The sequence below is a fragment of the Macaca nemestrina genome, chromosome 14 (assembly GCF_043159975.1).
Source record: "Macaca nemestrina isolate mMacNem1 chromosome 14, mMacNem.hap1, whole genome shotgun sequence".
Lineage (NCBI taxonomy): Eukaryota > Metazoa > Chordata > Mammalia > Primates > Cercopithecidae > Macaca > Macaca nemestrina.
In genome coordinates, this window is record NC_092138.1 from 85,608,532 (window position 1) to 85,628,367 (window position 19,836).

Genomic DNA, 19,836 nt, shown 5'->3' on the forward strand with positions numbered 1-19,836 from the left:
AACCAGCCATAGACTGTACATAAATGAACGAATGTGGCTGTGTTCCAATAAAACTCTATTTAAAAAGTATGTAGAGTCCCCTGAGGTTGTAGTTTAGGGATCTCAGAATATAGTGTAGTTCTAGACAAGAAATCAGAATAGCAGGGCTCCCGCTCTCAGTTCTGCTTCTTCCCAGTTGAGTGTACAGCTTAGTTCTCTCTCGTACTATTTGAAAGAATAGTGGTGTAAACTTTAAAGCACTATGCAGACGTCTAAGATGGTATTCATTTAACTTTTCATTTAATCAAGAAATATATACCAAATGCCTGCTGTGTCAAAAACTTTCCTGGAACAACAAAGTGATTGTAGATGAGAATGAGTCACCTAAACTTTGGAAAAGGTACCAATACGGGGCTGTTGCATGATTGTCAGGTTGGGGTCATAGGGTAAGATGACAGCCTGAAAGGTGGGAGTGGGGTTTTCCCCTGAAGGGAATTGATGTTCACACAGTCACACATTTTGGGAAGTGATTAATTCTGGGAAGGAAATGAGTTGGCACTTTGAGTAGCGGGTGGTCAGACTTCTCTCTCTGGGGCCAGGAAGTGTTGGGCCACAATTTCAAATCATGGACAGGTCCAGATGATTCTGTTTGTTTCCTGGCTATGTCGGTTTAGACCCAGAGTGACTGGTACCATCAAGTTCATGACTTTCCACTTAGCAGTGACAGTGACCCAGGGTAGAAGCAGTTCGTGTCTGCAGCAACCAGCATCAAGGTTCAGGGTTGTAGAGTCTCAAGGCAGCAGTGTCCCTTCCCAGAGGCCAGGGTAGAGTGTGAATGGTGGAGGATCATGCCACAATAATCTGGAAGAAAGAATAACTTTACTTTTTAGATACTGGCAGGAGAGATGTAACACATTTTGACATTGTTCTTACTCAGAAGCCCACAGTCTAGCAGGGAGGCAAACATACAATCGTGCCATCATAGTCAGTGTAATAGGTTTTTAGACAGAAGGAGAATATCAAGGTCCAGGGTGGATGTCTAATTCAGTCTGGGAGTGGTTCTTGAGCAATAATGTCCGAGTTGAGATTTTATGAATGAGGTCAAATTAACAAGCTGTGAATGAAGGCCAAGGACCTTTTGAACAAAGGAATCAGCAGGGACCGTGTGAAGTAGCCTCAGGGTAGTGCAGTGTAGTGTGGTTAGAAATATAGCTCTGGAGCCAGACTGTAGTGGTTACATCTTAGCTCTTCAGCTCATGAGCTGCTGAAACTTAGAGATACTTAAGCATTTCTTCCAGCCTCTGTTTCCTCATCTGCAACATGGGAATGTTCATCTCTATCTCATAAGGGTCAGGATGAAGTAGACTACAGTATTTGAAAACTTCCATGTGGCGCCTGAAACCTGGTGAGCCAGCATTCAGTAAGTGTTAGTAATTATATCTATTTACGTAATATAAAGCGGTTTAAGTAAACACATCATGAGGAGAATGAAAAGACCAGATGCAATTGAGGACTGTGTGAGTGTATGAATGTAATGTTGGTGGTAGAAATGAAACCTCCTTCAGTGTTTTCTTGCTGTTTACTCATCCCATTGTATTGATCCTGTGACGGATTGTAGCCTTTCTTCCCTTGAGTACTGTGGCGTATGCTGACTGCATCCGGCCAGCTGGTAAAATGAGACTCATTGTGAGAATGGAAGGCATAGTCAGAATGTCAAGGAGATTAGGTCATCTGCGTTGCTAGCAATGGAAATGAAATGATGAAATACTTCAGCTGGTTTTTGCTTGGAGTCTCCTGGTTGTGAAGGAGGATCAGCCTTGAAATCAGCATGTTCTCGACACACACAGTTCTTCACTGTGTGTGTAGGACACTGATCTGGGTGCTGTGATTTGGAGATGGATTCTTCTTGTCTTCTAAGTGCTCATTTCTAAGTGGGAAAAGTGTTCATTGTCAGAGCAATCAGTGCTGCTTCTAGAGAGGCACAGGGAGAGGACCCCGATACTGCATCTCCCAAACAGTCAGTTGGTTATCTAGTCCAGTTTTCCCTGCAGGATGAAACCATCCTTTGAGAGTTGGCCTCATAGAGACCTTTGTTGATCCAATGACTGGCTTTTCTGAATGCAGTTGGGAATAGGCTTCAATGAATTTGAGGAAGTTTCACTTTTCTCAAACTTGCATTGACTCATTTTTTCCTACTCCTCTCTCCAAGGTCTAACTCCTTCACAGATACTGAATATGATAAAATACCCCAAGAGTTAAACACTTTCCAAGCTTATTCTATGTGTTTGTTCTCCCAACAGTTTTGGGAAGAATTATGCATCCCATTGTACAGCTGAGAAAATTTAAGTTTAGAAAGTCCCTGTGACTTGCCAAGGTCATAGAGTTAGTAATTGCTTGAGCTCAGATTCAAATTGGTTTCCAACTGCCAAGGCCACTGTTCTTTCCCATCTGCCACCCTCAGACTTGCTTTTTCCTCTTTCCTTGGCTATAGGGAAAGTACAGCCCCCATAGAAGTTTCTAAACTGCATCCAAAGCTTTCAACATATTGTCCAGAATCTTCCTAGTGCTTGCCCAATATTCCCAAGGGAGAGAGCTGAACCACAAGCAGTTGTTAAAAATTCACTGGTGATCATTACAAATGAATACCATCATGTTGACTTGACGGTTTTGTGGTGTTTAGACCCTCACGTTTGCATAAGCTGCAGACAAGGAAGACAAGGTCAATTCGTGAAAGTCCACTTGAGGAAACAGAGAAACATACCAGATTATCAGCAATCTTCTCCACTTACCAGAAAAAGTCATCCAACTAGTGTTCTTCAGATTGTAAGGTGCACCTGAATCTCTTGGATCATATTAAAATGCAGATTCTGTTCCAGTTTTTAGGTATGTATGAGATGCCTGCATTTTTAACAAGCTCTCTGGTGATACCAGGCACCAGGACATAACTTAGACAGCAAAGATTTAAACCACTGACTCTTATACTTGGCTTAAGTTTGGGAGCTCAAAATAATCCTGATACCTGGGTTCTAAATCCAGAGATTCTAATTTAATTGCTCTAGGAAGTGGCCTGGGATTTCAGGATTCTCAGGTATACTGAGGTTTGTTTTAAACTTTCTGGTGTATTTCAAAATATCTAGAAGAGAGGATTTTGAATGTTCTCACCTCAAAGAAATAACTGTTTAAAGTAAGGGATATGTTCAATAAAGTAAGGGATATATTCACTATTGCACAATGTATACATGAATTGAAATATCATATTGTGCTACCTAAATATGTACACTATTTTTGTGTCAATCAAAAATAAAATAAAACTTAAAAAACTTTCTAAGGTCAATCTCACTATTTCTAACCACAAAATGACTAGAATAGCATATAGATATCTCAGAGGTAGGAAGGGAAATGGATTCTACAGCAAATATACCACAGTTTGCTCAGAAAATTTTTTTTCCTTCCGTGTTCTCAGATGGCGCAGGTAGATTCTGCTTTCTAAAAATTTCACCTTTCTCTAATAGGCATTCTTATCTCCTGAGTGCTGAAAATTCTTTCTTTCTTTTTCTTCTTTCCTTCCTTCCCTCCCTCCCTCCCTCCCTCCCTCCCTCCCTCCCTTCCTTCCTTCCTTCCTTCCTTCCTTCCTTCCTTCCTTCCTTCCTTCCTTCCTTCCTTCCTTCCTTCCTTCCTTCCTCTCTCTCTCTCTCTCTCTTTCTTTCTTTCTTTCTCTTTCTTTCTTTCTCTCTTTCTTTCTTTTTCTCTCTCTCTTTCTCTCTTTCTTTCTTTTTCTCTCTCTCTTTCTCTCTTTCTTTCTTTTTTTTTGAGATGGAGTTTTTCACTCTTGTTGCCCAGATTGGAGTTGCAGTGATGCAATCTCGGCTCACTGCGGCCTCCTCCTCCTGGGTTCAAGCAAGTCTCCTGTCTCAGTCTCCCAAGTAGCTGGGATTAGAGGCATGTGCCACCATGCCTGGCTAATTTTGTATTTTTAGTAGAGACGGGGTTTCTCCATGTTGGTCAGGCTGGTCTTGAACTCCTGACCTCAAGTGATCCACCTGCCTCGGCCTCCCAAAGTGCTAGGATTACAGGCATGAGCCACCATCCCCAGCCTGAAAATTATTTCTAAGAAAAATAGGAGCTTTCAATGAACATTTCCATATTTTGAAAATATCTGTTTTTTCTTTTTTTTTTGGTATGGCTTATTTGATATCTTTTCCTTAAAATGGACTTACGTTGAAAGTGGTTTTCTTTGATAATTCATTTAAGAAATATTTATTGAATGGCCATCTACTATGTCCTAGGAATTGGGCTGGGCTGTGTGTACCCAGTGCTGAATAAGATTGATAGGGTACCTGCCTTCTGGGAATTTGAATGTTGGAGAGGAATGATAGAAAGAACCAGGGGTGAAGGGCAAAGTGTCATGCAATTAAGGATGGGGAAATATGGAAGGAGACAGCAAGGCATTAGGTGAAGCTGGCAGAGTCAGGAAGACTTCTCTGACGAGGTGACATTGAAATGGAAATCAGAACAATGATAGGAGTTAATCAGACAGTATCCTAGGAAGAAGAAAAATTATCTGCAAGCTTCTGGTGGCCAGGCAGAGCATGGAAGATTGGAGGAACTGGAAGGAGTGCAAAGTGATTTGATAATAGAGCACAAGGAGGTGGGGCTGAGCACAAAACTAGAGAGACATTCAGGAGATAGATAGGGAGAGGCATGGCAGAAAGAGCTTAGAGTTTAGGAAGGCTATGTTCATAGTGACTGGAGCATGGGGTGTGGAGTTAGGCAAATTCGGTCTTAAATCCTAACTCTACTATCCACTGGCTGTGGGACATTGGCCATGCTCCTCAATGTCTCAGACTCTCAATGTCCTTATATGAAGAATGGGGATAATGATGCCTATTTCTTTTTTTCTTTTTCTTTTTCTTTTGAGACGGAGTCTTGTTCTGTTGCCTAGGCTGGAGGGCAGTGACGTGATCTCGGCTCACTGCAACCTCCGCCTCCTGGGTTCATGCGATTCTCCTGCCTCAGCCTCCCGAGTAGCTGGGATTACAGGCACATACCACCACGCTCAGCTAATTTTTTGTATTTTTAGTAGAGATGGGGTTTCACTATTTTGGCCAGACTCGTCTTAAACTCCTGACCTCATGATCCGCCCGCCACTGCCTCCCAAAGTGCTGGAATTACAGGTGTGAGCCACTGCGCCCGGCTCAATGATGCCTATTTCATTGGGTTGCTTTGAAGATTAAATAAGTGAGTGCAGGAAAAGTCATAACATGTAAAAGCTTGATAAATGGTCATTATCACTATCAATTCCAAGAACAATGGGGAGATACTATTGCTGTCTGGAGATGGGATTTTTAAGGAGTAAGACTGGAGGCAATGCTGTGGCTTAGGAGGTATCCAGAGTGGTGGCTGGAACTAGGAAACTGGAGGAATTAGTTGGATGTTAATTAAGTAGGACATGAGAAGAAGGATCTTCACAGACTGAGATAGTCCTTGATATTTGGAATGTAGCAATAGTGTTAAGTTCAGGATGAGTATGGTGGGGTTGGTTTGTACATAATGGTGAGGTCAGTTTGTACATGTTGTTATTGTAGTCATGAGGAATCAGTTGCAGAGAAGAGACTTCACTTTAGCTTGTTTGGCAGGAAGGGGTTTATCACAGGATATTAAATGGCTTGTAGAATTGTCAGGTGGTCTGAGGAAACAGAATCGAGATTGAGCTTTTAGGAGCAACCTATAATGTGACACCTAGGAACTGGGCTGCTATAGTAGCTGCTGTCTATTCAATAATCTTGCAATCAGGAAGTTTGCCCCTCTAGAACCACAAAACTGCTGCTGCCAACAGGAAACCACTACAATCAGGAAGCTGCTACTGTTGCCGGGCTCCAGAACCAGTGCACATCTGCAACAGACTACATTAGCAGAATGGATGCTTCTCCCCCACCACCTAGGCTCACCCCAACTACTAAGCTCGTATTTGAACATTAAAACCTCTGCAAATGAAGCTGCAGAAAAACCAATCACCTTCACAGATGTGCTTGCTGGCTGGATGGACAAACATTCCAAAATTCTGTCCATTTCAGACTAAATAGTACTAGAGCCTGAGCTGCAAAAGAATAAGGAAAGTATATTTTTAGCATTCCAACATGTGGAGCAGGAGAAGGCACACTAGAACAGTGTTTTGGAAACTGAGGGTTGTAACTTAAGAGAGCATCATAAAATCAATTTAGATGGTTACAGTAAGTTTTTTCTTTTCTTTTTTTTCCTTAGTCCTTGTTGGCAACATGACATTTCTTCTGGGTCATGGTAGAAAAAAAACCTGGGAAGTCATTATACTAGACATTGAGTGACAATCTTCCATTGCAGAGTTTCAGGAGAGAACTGTGAGAGGAGCCCATGAGGAATATGGACATTTGATCTTGGGGGAGAAATCTTCTGGAGCTGTGCTTGTCCTTCATGCTTTCTGGTGTTTGTTTACTCTCCAGGAAGAGAGCTAGATCCAGGGAAGCCCCAGAGTGCACTGAAAGGCATATTTCAAACCCATGCTAATGAGGGCTGATTTTGCAGTGGCTTGGCAGAGCTGTAGCACACACCACGTTGGGTTGTAAACTGACCTGGCACTCACTGGCACTTGGGACATGTGTGTTGAATGAATGTACAGAGCAGAGAAGTACTTAGAAAGGATGGAAGGAGCCATTCAGACTCCAGAGACTAAGCTCCAGGTCATGAGCTCTGATCATAGAGGGGTCTAAACCGTCACGAGCCATGGTTAACTCAGTGTCTTTGTGACACCATTTATAATTTTCCAAGAATATTTTTGCTGTATAGAAAAATGGCAGCCAGGGGTGGGAGGTGTGCAAGAAGAAGATGTGCTTATTGTAGCTTTGTGTGTAACAGCAAAAACCTAAAAGCAAATTAAATGTTCTAGCATAGAAGAATGGACAAACTATGGTATATTCAAACAATTAAATATATAGCAGTTACTCTACCATAACTCTACTATCTAATTCCTTCTCAGAATCCCCAGTCACATAAAGGATGGCTCAGAGACTAGCCTAGTGCCCTAAGAGGTTTCGATGTGAACAAGTACTAAAGGAGGAAGTGCTGAGGGAAGGTGGCAGAATCTGCTGAACAAGGGAGCCTCCCACAATCCCAGGAATACCACTTACTCTGGGATGGAAGGGACAAACCCCTTAAATTAAAAGGATGGAGAAGTCAGCCTGTATCATCTCTAGAACACTCCTGAGAGATCTGCCAGACTTGATGGAAGTCCCATTGGATGGAAGCCCAGCAGGGAGCAGACACTTGTGAAGTCCTCGAGTGTGGTTAGTGAGAGAGCTGGTATTTGAGCCCAGTCTCCTATGCCAATCTCCATTATTTCCCACCAGCCTTGATAGGGCCTCCTGTAGCCTTTCTGCAAAACCTCAGGTCACGTCTTCCCAGCCTTACATTGGACAGTCCCCCACATTCAGAGGTTTCCTCTGCTTTTCCCTGGTCTCACCCTGGTGACTCCAGGATGGTGATTTGAGTGTGAGACACAGGTGGTCTCTATCCTCTATAGACTCAGTACATGGTCAACATATGATTCAGAAAAGGGTTAGAGGCCAGGTGTGGTAGCTCACGCCTGTAATCCCAGCACTTTGAAAGGCCAGGGTGGGCAGATTGCTTGAGGTCAGGAGTTCGAGATCAGCCTGACCAACATGGTGAAAACCTGTCTCTACTAAAAATGCAAAAATCAAAGGCCGGGCGCGGTGGCTCAAGCCTGTAATCCCAGCACTTTGGGAGGCCGAGGCGGGCGGATCACAAGGTCAGGAGATCGAGACCACAGTGAAACCCCGTCTCTACTAAAAATACAAAAAAATTAGCCGGGCGCGGTGGTGGGCGCCTGTAGTCCCAGCTACTCAGGAGGCTGAGGCAGGAGAATGGCGGGAACCCGGGAGGCGGAGCTTGCAGTGAGCCGAGATCGCGCCACTGCACTCCAGCCTGGGCAACAGTGTGAGACTCCGTCTCAAAAAAAAAAAAAAAAAAGCAAAAATCAGCTGGGCGTGGTGGTGTGTGCCTGTAGTCCCAGCTACTCAGGAGGCTGCAGTAGGAGGATCACTTGAACCCAAGAAGAGGAGGCTGCAGAGAGCCGAGATCACACCACTGCACTCCAGTTTGGATGAATCTACTTTGACTTGTTATTTTTTTATCAGCTCACTCACCATCTTCCTCTACAAGTTCTGCAAGTACACTGAGTGTCTGTGTGTGGTGAGGAGGTGGGGTTCAGAGGGTAGGAGGAAGGGAAGGAGCTCAAGTTGAGTTTTTACCAAAGAGGCATATGTGTTAGGTAGCCTGGGTTCCCAGTTAAATAAATTATTTATTTTACTTGCATAGATATCATTTTACTCGCAGAGTATCATTTGCTCATAACATTCCCAGGGGCTGGTTAACCCTCAAGAGTAACAGAATCTAGTTTTAAACTTCCTGGGTTGCCCACTTCCTACATATCTATCAGTTGATTTATGAATGATTATTCTCTTTCTTTTTTTTTTTTGTTTGGTTACATTATTCATTTAAATGATGTACCCCTTGTGTCTTTAGGTGTTGGCTTTCTAAGCATTGCTTGACAGAGACTGCGATTAGAAACCGCTCACAGTGCAAAAGTCAGAGACCTCTGCTTAGAGAACAGTTGGTGAAAAATGAAAATGCAATCTTTCTCGAGTTAGAATGTGAGATGGCAGAAAATTTGCTTCGTTAACACACAGTTGGGTTGCATATACCTTTTCAAGAATGCATGAGTTGTTTAAGCAAGATTCACTTGTCCTACGCAGTTAGTGTGTAACTCAAATGCCAGCCGTTTCCCTGTTTTTCTTAGCTTTGAGTCTCAATGTCTGTTTTTTACCACAGACCACTTGGCTTGCTGAATTCAACACCTCTTCCAATGCCTGCTTCTCCCAAAGAATCTACTCACAGAAAGAGTTAAAGAGAAATGTAGACTTTACTGAATATTTCAAAGAGGAGACCTAGGAGGAGGTTGACATAGCACACTGCTCAGCAGATGACTCAAATTTTTCCCTTAGCCATTTTTGTTCTCTCAAGTCCCTCTCATCCATAACACCGCTGCTGATTTGTTCTTTCTTTCTTTCTTGTAAATCTTTTCTAGCTTTTCTTCTGACAAACTTTGCTGGAGTCCTACTCCTTTTCTCTCCTTCTTGAGAAAAATGCGAATTTTGCTCCATGTTTTAGTATAGCAGGGAAGCTTCCATCTTTTTTTTACTGAAGCATAACCTCAGGGCCTACATTCCATCTCAAACGGCTTGTCAAGGTCCTTCCATGAATAAGATGTTCCTCCAAAGATGATGTACAGATGCCAAGTTGGATATAGCTAGAGAAATCTCATGGCTACCCCAATCAGGAGAGAGGTTGCTGTTTCTCAGAAGTCCTCCTCCCCACTTCCAGGGTCATCATTATCTGTCAACAACTTTGTGGGGATTTAAAAACCCTCACGGAACTGGTTTTCTGAGAGGTGTTTGAAGCAGGAATATAATCTGCAGGAGATGCAGCAGCCATTCCCCGGCTGTTGCACACTGATTGTTTGCTAAAGGCACAACGCTATCCTGACCAGAAATGAAAAATGCCTGCTGCTCAATTATTGTCAACCTAACTGGAATAGAGTCAGGCCTCGTCAGATGGTTTCCCAAACACCCAGATGGTCTCTTAGATTCTGGATGGTCAGCATGGTAGTTCTTTCCATTATATCCTTGAGATCCTGCTGTTGACACCATTCAGCAGGGCACCCTGAACTTTGTTCCCATATTCTGGCTTTGCTGAGATGAGATGCAGTCAGGTGCTACTAGTGTCTTCAATTGTATACTGGGGTAGGGTGGCCTTATCTTGGTTGAAGAGCTTCCAAAATTGTGTCAGAATCTCAGTTCCCAGGGGCTGCTCTTCTGAGATGGAAGAGGTTTTGAAGCAATTCAAACCCATTCCTTTCATTTTCTAGACTTGGATCCTGAGTTCCAGGGAGGGGAAGGTATAGTGAATTCTTATAATTTTTGTTGCCTTGGCAACCATTTTGTATACAAGTTTAATTTTCTCATACCAGAAGCTGGGCTTAGTCACCCTTGATATGGGTTTCCAGTTCTATACCAGACCTCTAGCCAAGACAAGAACCTAGAGGCATCTCTCCTCCCTAGCAGACTGGATTCCCCACTTTTCTGTTACTTCCTTCAGACCATTCAGGCATTTGCCAGTGAATTGAGAGTGACCACACTCTATTTATTTACCTACATTGTTAACTCCCTTGCTCTCTCTCTCTGACTTCTCATTCCTGTCTCATGTAACCCAGAGAAGGAGGACTGCCCTTCAGACTCATTATGCCCTTTCTGTCCAGGATCTGTAAGTAAAAGTCTTCAAACTTGTTTTCCATTGTGGTGGTGTATTAAATTTGTGCTTTCCATCTCAGGAATGGGGGGCTGTCCCAGGCCTGGTTTTCCCTGGGGGTTCCTAGGGGCAGGGTCATGTGGAGCACAAGGTCAGCTTCCCAGTCCCAAAGTGATAGACAGATAGGCATAAACTGGGCATGGTTCAGTCACAAGGGTATCTGCCAGTATAGGGAAGTTTCCTGTGTGAAAGAGTCCTTGATCGCAACTTGGACAACTAAGCATTAGGCCATCTGCAGATAAAAGAAGTATCCCATGAAGGGCACAGTGTAAACACTCACACCCAGCTCCCCTTCATTTCCCATTAGGGCAGAGTTGCTAGCTGCTCTGATACTGGAGCCCCATTTTATCTGGAGGCTCTCAAAACAGAAGAAATAGATCAAGACCATACAGTGAATTAGTGGTTGGGCTGGGACATCCATTCATCCCTTCTGATTCCCATGTGGGGCTCTGCCCACCACACTACATTGCTTCCCTGCCTGCTATCTGAAAGATACTTCACTCAGAACTCTCTTTTTAACCCTGGAGCTATATCTTTCCAAGAGACAGAAGGCAAGGTATACTATTTAATACCCTGTGCAGTTTGTCTTGGTCTAAAGTTTTCTTTTTGCCCAAGTGTTTGGAGGGATGAAATACTGTATGGTAGAGAGGCGCTTTCTTCCTGAAGGCCAAGAGAAACTGTTCAGTCTGAATTACTGTATAAGAACACGGACAACACATTCTCAAGAGGAAAAGTGCTTGTATCTATGTACTGGAATGTATCCACATTGACTGATACGGTGGTGTTGACCTGCAGGTAATCCAGCAAGAATTGAGAGAGATTCTGGTACACGTGTTTGGTTTGCATTCCAGACTCACACACTGTCACCAGGGCCTGTTTTTTGATATGCTTGTTGATGAGAAGCTCCAACTTCAGATCGACAGAATTATTTGGGCATTGTACGAGAAACTGCAGTTGGCAAATGATGAAGTACAAACCAGGGAACTGGATCACCAGATTCCCATCCTGATATCTGACTCCATGGAGAATGCCATCTTTGTTCCAAGACAATTTGGTTTTGTTTAGATGCTTTGCCACTAGAAAGAGAAGTACAGAAAACAGAATTATTGAGAAGATTGTAGGTATGCATTGCAAAACTCTAAGTCTTTATTCAAAGTTTCCCATTCAAGACCCATGTTTTCTGTAATGTTCCAATCATCTGAATATCTTCCATGTTACTCCCTCTAGAGTCTACTTATTACTCAAGGCACAGGTATAAAACCACCCCACTTCCTTTTCTTCAACACTCAAAGCTGGAGGGTCAGAACACACATGATACTTTACTTCTACCTCCTATAGAATGGTTTTCCACGGAATCATTATCATATTATACTATTCTATGATGATGATGATGATCTTTCCCTTTTCAGAATATAAGCTCCTGGACTCTGTTCTCCACAAAGTCAGAACTATCCTGTTCATTTATCATGAATGGGCATTGCAGAAGGTATCAGAGATAGGAAATTCAATAATATTGAGTTTGATAGGCATTGTAGAAAGTGCAAGGTAGGACATTCAATAATATTATTCAGGTAATAACTAATTTAGGTATGAAGATTTCCAGGAGAATCGCCATGAATTTTCACATTAAGATGTATCCTCTAATGGTTCATTGTCTGAATTTTTGAATGCCTTCTTTCCTTCAAAGAGCAGCCAAAAATAATCATGTAGGTCCCCCATGTGCCTATTAAGGGGCTCTTGCCATCTGGGATTTATTGAAAAGCAGAGAATTAGCAGACCCTCTAAACTGACAAGTTTGTGTTGGAGGGTGAGTCTCCAAGTCCTAACACATGAAAATTAGCACTGACTGGTAAGGGTGACTTTCAGGGCCGGGAAGCTGGCATGCTAGTTTTAATTGCTTCCATGCTTTCCCTTTAAACCTTGTTGCAATTCAACCGAAGAGTGAGAACTAATCTAACTACAAAATTGAATTTTTAAAATGAGCAGGATGGCTATTCAGAGAATCTTGGCCATCTCTCTCTCATCCTGCAGTCTAAAGTGCCTCTTATTGCTTCATTTGTAAGGGATCTCTTACCTGAAGCACACTGCAATATGCAAATTGTCCCTGTGCTGACATGTTCATTAAGTTGTCAATCTGCGGACAAGGCAATTTTATGGTTCCCTTGTGAATAACTTCATAGAGGCAGAGATTAAGTGCCTGTCTCCCTTGCATTAGGAAAAGGACTGTGTACTCTGCTGAAACTGGTAGGTAGCTGAATAAGAAGGGGTGAGGGGTGAGGGGTGGGGCTGGTGGTGGCAGTGATGGTGGGGACCATGAATGCCCACAGAGGCCAGGTAGGCAACATAAAGGAGTGAATGGGGCGAGGAAAGAGAAGACTTGTAGCTTTGGAGAATAACACTCTCCCCGCTAAGACATTCAAATTCAAATTACAAAAAAATATCCTGCAGACTAAACAGTACACATCTGCAGGTCGCATTTGACCATGGGACTCTAATTGTGACTTCTGTTGTTGAAAAGCCACAGAAGCGGTTTTCATATGTTTAGGTTTCCCGGGTTTGGTTACTGACCTTGGAGGTAGGCCCATGACTTCTTGAATGGAGCCCTTTTCAGGATACATAAGAGGTCTTCTGAGCAATTTCCTAAAAATAAGGAGATGATATATTAAAATGTCTTTTGCTGTTCTGGGATCTGGAGATACCAGATCTTTTTCTATGACCCTTTGATGGAGACAATTATCATTCTGTTTTCCATTTTGAGAATACGGAGAAATGCTCTTTATTTCTCATTTTGCCATCAGGTATTTTAGGATTTTAATTTTTTAAATTCTTTTTTATTGATTGCTACCACTTGGGCTTTTATGGAAGACTGTGGACATCGGGGAAGGAAACAAATATGACATCCATTCCTACAATGTGTCAGGTGCCATTTTTTGCCACTATACGTATTTCATCTTCTTAATCTTTGCAGCAACTCTATGACAGGGGTATTATTAAGTCCCTTTTACAGATGGGAAAAAAATCTGGGGACCAGGCAGGTGAAATACATTGTTTCATGGCGCCTTGCCAGGCAGTGGCAGTGAGAATGATAATACTGATAGTAAATACTGTCAACTTACCCACCACACGCCAGAAACTAGTCTGGGTACTTTTACAGCTGGGTAATGTATCAGCTAATCTAGTTCTCAGACTAATCCTACAGGGTTAACTTTGATGCCTAGAGATGGTCAACACCATCACTTAAGTTCAGGCAAGTTTGTGTAAATGCTGGAATTGCCCATGGCTAATTCCAGAGGCCAGGTTTCCTGTTCTAGGCTATTTTGCTAGACAACAAAGATAAAAACATCTTGGTGTTCAATTTTAAGAGGACACAGGGTTAAATAAATCTTAGCAGAAGTCCTACTATTTGGAGCTTCCTTGGCAGAGGCAAATATAATATTATGTTATTATTTATTATTGTATTTAAGAAATAAAAATATTTTTCATATATTCACTAGTGATGGTGGCTTAGCTTTTTAAAAATCATAGTAACTACTTAATATTTTGTATTCCAAGATTCAAATTATACATTTCCTGCAATGACTCTTGAATTCAACTTATTCAGAGTGAATCTCTTCTTTGATCCTTGGTTTCCCCAAGTGTAAAACTGGGCAATCTTTGACCTGACATGGACATCTTTTCAAAGATGTCATCAGAGATGACCATTCAGTCCATCCATTAGAGACTAGGCAACCAAAGGCCCATTCAACGGAGCAGCCACACCCTGGGATGTTTGCTCACTACATTGCCAAGTAGTACCTGCTGGGCTCACAACCTCTCCCATTGCAATCTCTGCCCAGCCCTGAGAAAAGTCCCTCCTGGCCACCTTCATAGCTTCATGGGGGCTTTGGAGTGGTTCAAAGTTAAATGAAGAGTTCCCTCTGCTGTCTGAACAAGCTCACTGCGAGAGGCATCCCCGGCAGAAGCAGGGGCAGTTTTCCTCCTTATCTGCTGCATCCACATAGAGCTTCTGGTCCAAAGCTCTCTTTGTGGTGAGGGCCAGTGGGTCAGCTGTCATTCTCTTGGTTTCATCCTCATGCATCCTCTGAGCAGTGCTCTGGTCCTGCCTGTTGCAGCCCACAGCCCATGCTCTTGGGGTGTGTAGTCAGAACCCCAACACTGATGGCTGCTTATGCTCCTAATGGATTGTGACTACGGTTAGAGAGTCCTCCTGGCCTAACCTTCTACTCTAAGCTGCAGAACATTAAGTCAGGGAGACAGATCTGGCTGAGTCTGTTTGCATGGAAGCCCTTTCTGACTCCTTTTGCCTGCAGGATCAGGCCCAAATTCCTCAGCATGGCTTTCATGGTCCCTCACTCTGAACCTACTAAACTCTCTGGTCTCACCCCTCACCTTCCCTCCTCCCCTTTCCCTTTATGTTCCAATAGTAATAATAATGAGGAGGAGCAGTGATAATAATATGAATGATCATAACTAATGCATGTTGAGTGACAGCCATTTTCCAGGTACTCTGCTAAGCATGCGTTATTTCATTTAATTCTCACAACCACACCATGAGAGAGATACCATAATTAATTCTATCGTGTACATAAGGAAATGGACTCTTTTAAAGGTTAAGTGACTTGTTCACATTCACACAGGTAGTCAGGGGTGGAGTAGAGATCCAAACTCAGGCTGCCTGACCACTGCCTGAGTGGATTCCTGACCGCTGTCCTGGAGTTTGGGGCTTTGCAGTCCCCCTAAACATACCATTTAGGAATGTTGATTTATCATTACACCTTGGCACCTGCTGGGCTCTCTACCCGGACTGCCTCCTTCACCAGACAAGTTATTCCTCGTTTGAAACACAGCCTAGCAGTCAACTCCTCTAGGATACTTCCCTTTGCCTATTTGCCTCTTCTATTAGACAGTGAACCCTCAGGGCAGAGACTTCTGTTTATAAAACCCCACTGCCCAGCCTAGCAGATGCTCTGTAAATGTTTGTTGAATTGAATCACCTAGTTTATCTTTCTTGTTTCCCTCTGTGGATACCGAGTAAGTACTTAGGGCAACAGGCAGGTGAACCAGGATGCTTGACTTGCCTTTTGCCTGAGGGCTAGAATAACACGGGGCCTCATTCTCCCACTGGCTTTGCAGGTCAGGCTAGATTAGATGGGAAGATAAGACTCATGCCTTGGGCTGAGGCCAGCACATAACATCAAGAACAGGCTCTGTTCATTGGCCGAAGGCCCCCTCACACTGTGCCCCTTACTCCTTATGGCAGGTGAGCTGTAAACAGGTGGCTGGAGAAGTGCAAACCCAGGCTTGCCTCTCACACATTCTGGTTCTTTTGTTGTTTTTTTCCCCTTTGGTCTTCAAATGTTTAGTGGGGTGACCTCAGTTGTAATTCTGAGAAACCCGAGGATGGAAAAAAAAAAAAAAAGAAAAAAAAGCACCTTATTTTGAAACATTTGCATTTCCTGAAGTCAAATGGCATGGTATATTTTAGTTTTTCTTTAAAAATCATTTAGATGGTTTCTAGCTAAAGGGAAAAAACACAGGCAGCCCCTTTTAGGAATGATGTTGCCAGAGCTGGTTCAGAAAGGAGCTAAAAGCAGGAAGCTAGAGGAGCTATTGAGGGAATGGGCTGTTAAATTTGGAGAAGACCCCAGAAGACGGCACAACCTCTGTCCTTTAATGCTTGAAGAAGTTGTCAGCACGCCGTGGGGCCCAAGCACTAAACCTCCAAGTGGAAGAGGAAGGAGATGAAGCCCTCAGCTAACAGCTAACACTGCTAATCCCCATTTCTCAGATGCAGCAATGGAAAGACCTACACCAAAAACACCTACGTCACACTGTGAGTCACAGTGCCAGCAGCTCACAGAGTTGACCAGTCAGTGCTACTCAAAAAAGAGGTAGGCTGCTTTGGAGGTCATGAGGCTCTTGTCAAGAGCTAGATGAACATTTCACGGGTCATCAGCCATGTGGTCTGAGTCTTCTCATCACCCTGTGAGTCTATGATGTAACTTTCTTTTCTGGTTATGAAGACTGAAAAACGTGACTTATAAATGGTGGCATTACATGCAGCTGAAATCCTGCAATGTCCCTGGAATTCTGAAGACTGGGAGCAGAGGGAGCAAAAAGTGATGTCTGGAGAGGTTTAGTTTGAAGAACAGAGCATCAGAGTGGGGGAAATGAGAACTGTCTGCAAGTCACAGCTGAGCTGATGACCTAGGAGTTAGAATTCTGGGATTTCTCCTCTCTGGGCTCTAGTGTCCCTATTAGGTTTGTGCAAAAGTAATAGTGGTTTTGGTATTAAAAGTAATAACAAAAACGGCAATTACTTCTGCACCAATCTAATAGATGAAGGGCAGTGTGGATTTGACGATCTATCTAAAAGGGCCTACCTAGCTTATTTCAGCAGGCTGTACAGACTCAGCCATCCTCTGCCAGATCTGCTGGTGGTGGGGGTGGGAAGGTTTGGGATGGCGAGTCAGTCCCAGCTGCACCTGTCTATCTTTGTGGGCATGTTGCATTACTCAAGGTAGGAAACTATGTCTTCACACATTCAGGTTTTCAGACACCTGCAGTACTAGAACAGAACATTTTAGCTCTGAGGACAATCTAAGTTATGAATAGTCTGGTTCTGTAAGGACTTGCATAGTTTGGAGAAATGAAAGTTCCCTGAGATCGCCTGGTTCAGGCTTGGTAAACACATAACTCATGTGCTCCTCAGTGTTGCCCCTATGGCAGGCTGGCCCTAGGTCATCCAGAGAGTTAGTGAGAGAGAGGACCAGAGACCAGGACTCCTTACTCCTTCTGTAGGGCAGTCTATCTTTCAGACAACCCTAGCACTGCGTGAACTTCCCTGAGGACCAAAGCCTTCAGATGCATCGGCTTTGTAAATCATCTTTCCAAGCTTTAGCCTCTTCTAGGAAGATCATGGGACTTTCTGTGGTTTTGTTTGAGAGGGTGAAGAGAAAGATGTGCCAACAAAACCCTCCTGGCCAGTTTCACACAGAGGAAAGAGAGAGAAAGAGAGGTTGCTCGAGGCGGTTGAAAGGACCATATTCTAGAAGGTCAAGATTATGGCAACCTTAAGACTAGCTTTCACCTTGAGATTTCACAGCGTTGGATAGAAAGGGTCATTAAATGCCATGCTAACAGAGATCTTAGTTTTAGGAGTGGTGAGACTGAACCCAGAGAGACTAGAGTCTGGCCCAAGACCCCACAGTAAGTAAATGGTGGAGCTGGCTTCAGAACACAGGGCTTCTGACTCCTAATCCAGAACTCTTCTCTGACTTTCAGTCTTCCTGTGGAATAGGAAGGGCTAAATGCAGGAAGAAGTGGGTTTGCAGCCACTACAGACACTGGAACTGAAAACTGACAAGACAGCTGGAGGTGCTGAGAAAACAAGTACTAATGAGCTCCTGGGTTCCATCTTGTGGGAGAATGCCAGCAGATAACTTCAGGTCCATGTACTGAACACTGCCAAGTTACAACATGGGCATGTAAAGAAGCAAGTATGCTCAAGGCGGCTCTACCATAGCAAAACAAACCAAGCCAACCATCCTGGCCAGATGGTATGTGGTTTGAGTGCCAGGTACCTTCCAGATGTACAGCACCTTAGATATAAGAACAAGGAAGACACGATGCATCGCAAAAAGAGTACCTGAGCTCTGGTCAGAGCTTTTAGCTCTGGGTCTGTCATTTCCCCTTACTGAGCCTCAGTTGCCATATCCATTAAGTGAGAATTAAAACAATCAACCTAAATGTATGGATGTCATGAAGATGCAATGAGACTGTGGATATCAAGTGATCAGTGTGGCCTGTGGCTAGAAGAGACACTCAGTAAAGTAGATTCTTTCTGCCTTACTCCTCTTTTCTTTGTTGTTATAGTGGCACAGTTTAGCAATGCCACTTAGCAGAGTGAATTGGCAGATGAAATGTTCATTAAAATGAAGCTCATGACATTATCTGATGGATGCGAGCTTCTCAATTAAGTACCTAAGTGTTTAAGTCTATCTGATGCTTCCAGGAATGTGTGCTGAATCCTCTTTACATTTGTTGAAAAATGTTTTAATCCTTCCAAGAAGGAAAGGGATTATCCTAATGACTCTGCATCTGCCATGCCCTGGCTTCTTTGTTTGTGGCTTCAGGGAGAATATCTAGGAGAGTCCCAACAGTGACATCTAGAGGACAGTCTCTCCTCTCTGGATAAAATTTGGATTCAAAGTGAGTCCTTAACCTGAGCAAGGGTAATTTCAACTATTAGGTTGGTACAAAAGTAATTGAGGCTTTTGACCATTTCCTTGATATCACTAAGCCAACTGGTAATGGAGAGATAAACTGCAGGACGGACCTTTTGTTAAACAAAGGATGACTAGGTGATCCTGATTTCCAAAAGGATTTGAGGAATGCCTATATGAGCATGCTTAGTGCTGACTGAGCACATAGGAAGTGATCAGTAAATAAAATTAAGATCAAGTTGGAATTAATTTAAATAATTTAAATCCTGCCTTCCCCCTTCCACCTCCACCCCACCTAGTTTCCTTGGGATGTTAAGGTCTTTTCAGTCCTGACTTGTTTCAGTGTATCTGCAACAGTCAGTAAACCTATCTGACTCTATGGGCATTTCCTTGGAATTCATTTATACTAAACACAGGTTGAATTGACATTACGGTGGGTAAGTAAGAAGCACCTTTAAAGTCTATAATTTAAAGGGAAAGCTGAATCTGGAGACATAGGATAAAATCCACTAACATTTTAATAATCTTAAAAAAAAAACACTCCCTAGTTGTTCAAAATGCAAAAGTATGGCAGCAATTTTAGAAAGTTAGTTTTGGGTTCAAATCAAGTTTACAAAGTTAGACAGACTTGGCCGGGCGCAGTGGCTCACACCTGTAATCCCAGCACTTTGGGAGGCCAAGGCAGGTGGATCACGAGGTCAGGAGATTGAGACCATCCTGGCTAACACGGTGAAACCCCATCTCTACTAAAAATACAAAAAAAAAAAAAAAAAATTAGCTAGGCATGGTGGTGGATGCCTGTAGTCCCAGCTACTTGGTAGGCTGAGGCAGGAGAATGGCATGAACCTGGAAGCCAGAGCTTGCAGTGAGCCGAGATCGCACCACTGCACTCCAGCCTGGGCGACAGAGCAAGACTCCATCTCAAAAAAAAAAAAAAAAAAAAAAAAGTTAGACAGACTTGGGTTCAAACTCCACCTCTGCCATTACTAGCTGTGTGGCTTTGCAAAATCCATGCAGCCTCTTTGAATTGTCCTTTTTTCTTCCTAAAAGTGAGAATAATAAAATAACTATCATGGAGAGTTGTTGGGAGGATTAAATGAGATAATGCATAAAAATGAGCCTGGTGTCTACCACCCAAAGTATACCAAACAATGGTTGAGTCCTATGCCCTAGTCCATGGTTTGTGCTGCTTGAAATGTAGAAACTTAAGCCAACA

General features: G+C 43.2%; 1 protein-coding gene across 2 annotated transcripts in view; it reads right to left on the reverse strand.

Annotated features, from left to right (window-relative positions):
• Positions 1 to 306: 306 nt before the first annotated feature.
• The window catches only part of LOC105487094 (TNF superfamily member 8), a 39,622-nt gene continuing 20,092 nt past the window's right edge, over positions 307 to 19,836 (reverse strand). The window contains exons 3-5 of one of the 2 annotated variants that reach the window (XM_011750393.2): positions 12,964 to 13,035; positions 11,373 to 11,471; positions 307 to 840 (exon numbers count right to left, since the gene is read on the reverse strand). In XM_011750393.2, coding sequence (XP_011748695.1) covers positions 755 to 840; positions 11,373 to 11,471; positions 12,964 to 13,035 — 257 coding nt within the window. In that variant the 3' untranslated portion in view covers positions 307 to 754. Of the gene's footprint in view, positions 841 to 8,006; positions 11,472 to 12,963; positions 13,036 to 19,836 lie in introns of those variants that run through there. The other variant, XM_011750392.2, reaches the window with a different exon arrangement.